Source organism: Carassius auratus, chromosome 31 (genome assembly GCF_003368295.1).
Source record: "Carassius auratus strain Wakin chromosome 31, ASM336829v1, whole genome shotgun sequence".
Classification (NCBI taxonomy): Eukaryota; Metazoa; Chordata; class Actinopteri; order Cypriniformes; family Cyprinidae; genus Carassius; species Carassius auratus.
Window position 1 is genome coordinate 3,165,302 of NC_039273.1, and position 4,189 is coordinate 3,169,490.

General features: G+C 37.8%; 1 protein-coding gene across 1 annotated transcript; it reads left to right on the top strand.

Moving 5' to 3' along the window:
- Positions 1-246: 246 nt before the first annotated feature.
- LOC113050222 (oxidative stress-responsive serine-rich protein 1-like) lies at positions 247-2,804 on the top strand. The gene is made up of 4 exons (XM_026213004.1): positions 247-572; positions 1,026-1,131; positions 1,269-1,379; positions 1,685-2,804. The coding sequence occupies exons 2-4, from the start codon at positions 1,046-1,048 to the stop codon at positions 2,385-2,387; spliced, it is 900 nt and encodes a 299-aa protein (XP_026068789.1). The 5' UTR covers positions 247-572; positions 1,026-1,045; the 3' UTR covers positions 2,388-2,804.
- The last annotated feature ends 1,385 nt before the right edge of the window (positions 2,805-4,189 follow it).

Sequence of the window (4,189 nt, forward strand, 5' to 3'; positions counted from 1 at the left end):
AATCATAGACTGTATAAAAACATGAAATAATAAACGCAAATGTACAGACTTAATACTGTAGCCATATTGCACATACAACTAGACATGAAAAGCTCAAATTATTAATATATAAATAAATAGAATACAATAAAATATATAATAAATCTCTACAAAATATATTGCATCCTTTAATAATAAAATATGGCACTACACGAGAAGCTTCTACAAGCGTCTACAATCTGCTGACGTTTTTGTGTACGTGCACTACGTCATCAGGATCTGAGTTGTTGCAGAGTCACTCTGGTGGTTGAGTGTAAACAAGACACTAGCGAGCGAAACATCTACAGTATTGTATATGATTTATTGATTTATTCTATCATTTGTGAGTATTGATCGAACAGTCGTGATCTCTAGATCGCGTTATGCTCATCGAAAGTCTGTCATCGGGTGATTTAAAGTGAGTTTTCTCACAGATATCGCCTCTACACGCTGGCTAGCTAACGTTAGCCTGTTAGCTTTGTGAACAGCTCCTCTATACAGGAGAAACAAACTCCTGTATGTCCGGGATTTTCACGGATTTGGGTCTTTTGGCCGTAAGTATATTGCTTTAAGGGTCCTTTTTGTGATATATTTTGGTAAGGCAAAGTAGACACTGATTGTAAACAGCGCCAACTTGTCCTGACACAATGCTAAACTTCACTATACGAAGTGTTCATGTGATCAGCCTTTCACAACATGAATCATAACTTTTCAACTAGTCCAATATGAATGATAAAGGACATTACAATGTTAAAATATGCTTGTGAATAAGTCAATATTTTAGAACCTGATACTCACGTTACAACATTTGTGTAAAGGGTATTCTAAACGCTAGAATTACTATTCAGTCACTGCAGGTTTTCTTCATTTATTACATTCTTCTAATTGTTTGAAGCCTGTGTTGATGGTTGAAAGTACCTGAGTGGTTTAAGATAAAGTTGAATGTTTTAATGGCTTTAATTGGATTTGCTGTTAACTTGTATCACTCTTTATGGTTTTGGTTTCAGTTTGAAGGCTGTCTAACATAATGGCTGCTGTGGAGAAAGTAGGCAAGGAGTGTGAGGAGGAGACACTACAGACCGCTTTTAAGAAACTTCGTGTGGATGCTGAAAGGTTTGCTGTCTCTTGATTTTTTTTTTGTTTGTTTTTTTTTCAGCTAATTTGTCTCAAAAGTGAAACGGAGGCTCAATGTTTTGGCAGAGAAGCCATGTTTTTGTGCTGGCCGGTTAATTGTGTATATTCCTTTCCAGTTCCACATCTACAGTCCGCGTCTCTGAGTCTTTGGCTTCCAGATTGGTTGCTCGAAGCAGCCCGGAAGGAGCCAAATCCAAGATGAGCTCCTCGAAAGATAACTGGCTTGGGTGAGGACTGCTTTAAGATTCTGACCTAGTTAACCCTTTAAAGCCTGAGTTTGGATATAATAGAAAATCTTTATTTTTTTATGGAACAGTATGAGACAGTTTTACAATTACATTTAAAGGCCTTTTACTTGTTAAAAAGTATGAACTGTCAATCAGATAAAAGTAGTAGATTGTTTCTTAGGAAAGATTTGATCATGTTGATCATCTAGAGGCCTTAAAAGTTAACATATCAAATAGATAGGATTAAAACAACCACTCAAAGCTACACTTTATACTAACATGTTCACCTTTATTCTTTACTATAGATGCACAAGAAAGTCATCAAGAGGAGCAGTGAGAAGCCAGCGACGTCGAAGATCAAAATCTCCGATCCTTCATCCTCCAAAGTTTACTTACTGCAGCAAAATGTCTCCCCCTCCTGACCAGCTCAAACACAAGACCCCTCCAGAGCCCGACGACACCGGCGCCGTCAAGAACGAAGTAGCATTCTCAGCGCCGTGCTCCACTGTATTCGGTGTCGTCGGCTATGAAACCCACCTCCCTTCTGCAAAGGGTCAGGAATCACCCCGCAGTCCCAGAATGCCCTTGGATGACGAGAGCGCTGCTGAAAACAGGCCCACTTTAGGATGTGGGCCGGGATCTCAGGAGGTGTGCGCAGGTAATGCTGCTCCGTCTGACTTTCAAACTCTGTCCAAGTTGCAGGAGGCCGGTCAGTGTCCGTGTGGGCAGCGGGAATGCCAGTGTCCCGGCTGGCAGGGGGTCGAGGTCTACTCATTCACCGGCCTTCGAGATGTGATCTCCGAATGCGAGCGGAAGCTTCCCAGCCTGCAGGACAGTTCATCCAACAGCCGAACTTCTGTTGGGTCGTCAAGCTCCCCTCGCTCTTGTTCCGAACAGGCCCGCACCTTCGTGGATGACATCACCATAGAAGACCTTTCCGGATACATGGAATATTACCTTTACATCCCCAAGAAGATGTCGCACATGGCTGAGATGATGTACACCTGAACATTACATTTCATGAAGCAAAATAAAGCTTTATAAAGATGGAAATTGGGTACTATTAAAGAAAAACTAATATTTAAATAAATAAAAGGTAGCAATGAAGATGTTATCTAAAAGCAGTTCTACTTAATTGTTGTATTGAGGATTTATGATGTTTGTTCTTTCTCTAGAACATCCAGACAGCGTGTGCTGACTGAGAATCATGGGAGCATGGCTCATTCTGTGATTTACTACTCCGTTTCCTTTGTTTTTGTTTGATCTCGTGATAACTGTTTTGTTTGGTTAACATTTTAAAGTTGCCAAAGGTCTATCCCAGAGACTGCAGGTTTGCTTTCACTGATATATGCAAACTTACACCATGCCAAGGATGTGATGTCATCTCATTTCTCAATAAAACAGCTTTTTGGGGATTGTTCATGACGTTTGTTGTCTTAGACGTCTTGCTTTGCATCTTGCTGCTGCTTTCGTGGACAAGGCACCAAGATATTTTATATCTACAGGAAATTAATAAGACGTTTTGTCTTCACCCATAAATGGCTTTAAATTTTAAAGAAATTAAACATAACTATAACATTATTATAACAATTGAAAGACAATTTAAAAGTACTGTAGTTATGAAACGTGGATATATTTATCACACAAATAACATTAATTTATTTATTCTTTTTTTTACTTTTCTACATAAAGAAAGCTATGTTACGTAAGGAAGGAACTTCACCTTTATAAGAATGCATTTTTCTGAATCCTCAATAAACTGGAGTGACATACCATCGTGTCGCTGTAACGGACACTAGAGGGAAGCACTGCTCCGTTTATTCACTTCACTTACTGAAGGCCTGATCAAGTCTGATGTCTGTAAGCTCGAGAGTTATTCTTAAGCTTGATTTCATTCTCTGCTAGTAAACAACTGTGGCACATCAATGTATAATATAAAATAGACAAAAGACAAATAGAGATCTAAAGAAATCTCTGTGTGAGCAAGAAACGATACAAACCACAACATTTGCAGAATATCCCTGATACCAATTTTGTTTTCATTTTTTAGATTTTAGGTTTGAAATCTTAAATTTGTGGTCTGGTTCTCAAAAGAAAAAATCTTGTTCTCTATGCTTATTCTTAGTCAGTTTCAAATTAATTTAAAATTCTGCACTAAATGTATGAATTGTCTTGCCTTTTGTACATTAAAATGGACATCTTCGTTTTCAAACTGACGAGTTTTGGCCTAGTTCACCCCAAAAAATTAAAATTTGCTGAAAATTTACATCGACATCTTGTTCGGCCTGAATACATTTTCAGCAAGTTTTCATTTTTGGGTCAGCTATTCCTTTGGACGTAAGCATAAGAAGACTGGACCAAATGCCAATTACTAAATAAATTACTACCATCAGGGAAGCGTTATGAGTTCATGACCTTTTTCTATTAGGATTTTAAATAGTAGGTTTTTCTAACTGTGATGGAATTTTAGGTTTAAGGTTTTCTCTCTCTCTCTCAGTAATGTAATTGTGTGTGGTTGTTGTGTACTACTGCAGCTTTTGAGTCCGAGACAAATATCCTGTAAAGGCAAATAAAGACAATAAAGAATAACTTAAATGTAATAATTGAACTATTCAAACCTCCATTACGAACACAAGATCTTCTTCTCTCAGATGACACAAACATACAGGAAGCACAAGAGCAAAGGGAGAATATACACTTAAATACATGTTCACCTGATTTATACCAAAAAAAATAAAAATAATAATAATCCCATATTTTTAATTTTTTTTAACTCGGTGTACATGGGCCAACAAGATGACGTTGTTCCT

Bases quoted from the DNA above. Each gene is read 5' to 3' on its own strand.
- LOC113050222 (XM_026213004.1), top strand. From the start codon at position 1,046: ATGGCTGCTGTGGAGAAAGTAGGCAAGGAGTGTGAGGAGGAGACACTA. The intron at 1,132-1,268 runs GTTTGCTGTCTC...ATTCCTTTCCAG, and splicing joins CTTCGTGTGGATGCTGAAAG to TTCCACATCTACAGTCCGCG. The intron at 1,380-1,684 runs GTGAGGACTGCT...TCTTTACTATAG, and splicing joins TCGAAAGATAACTGGCTTGG to ATGCACAAGAAAGTCATCAA.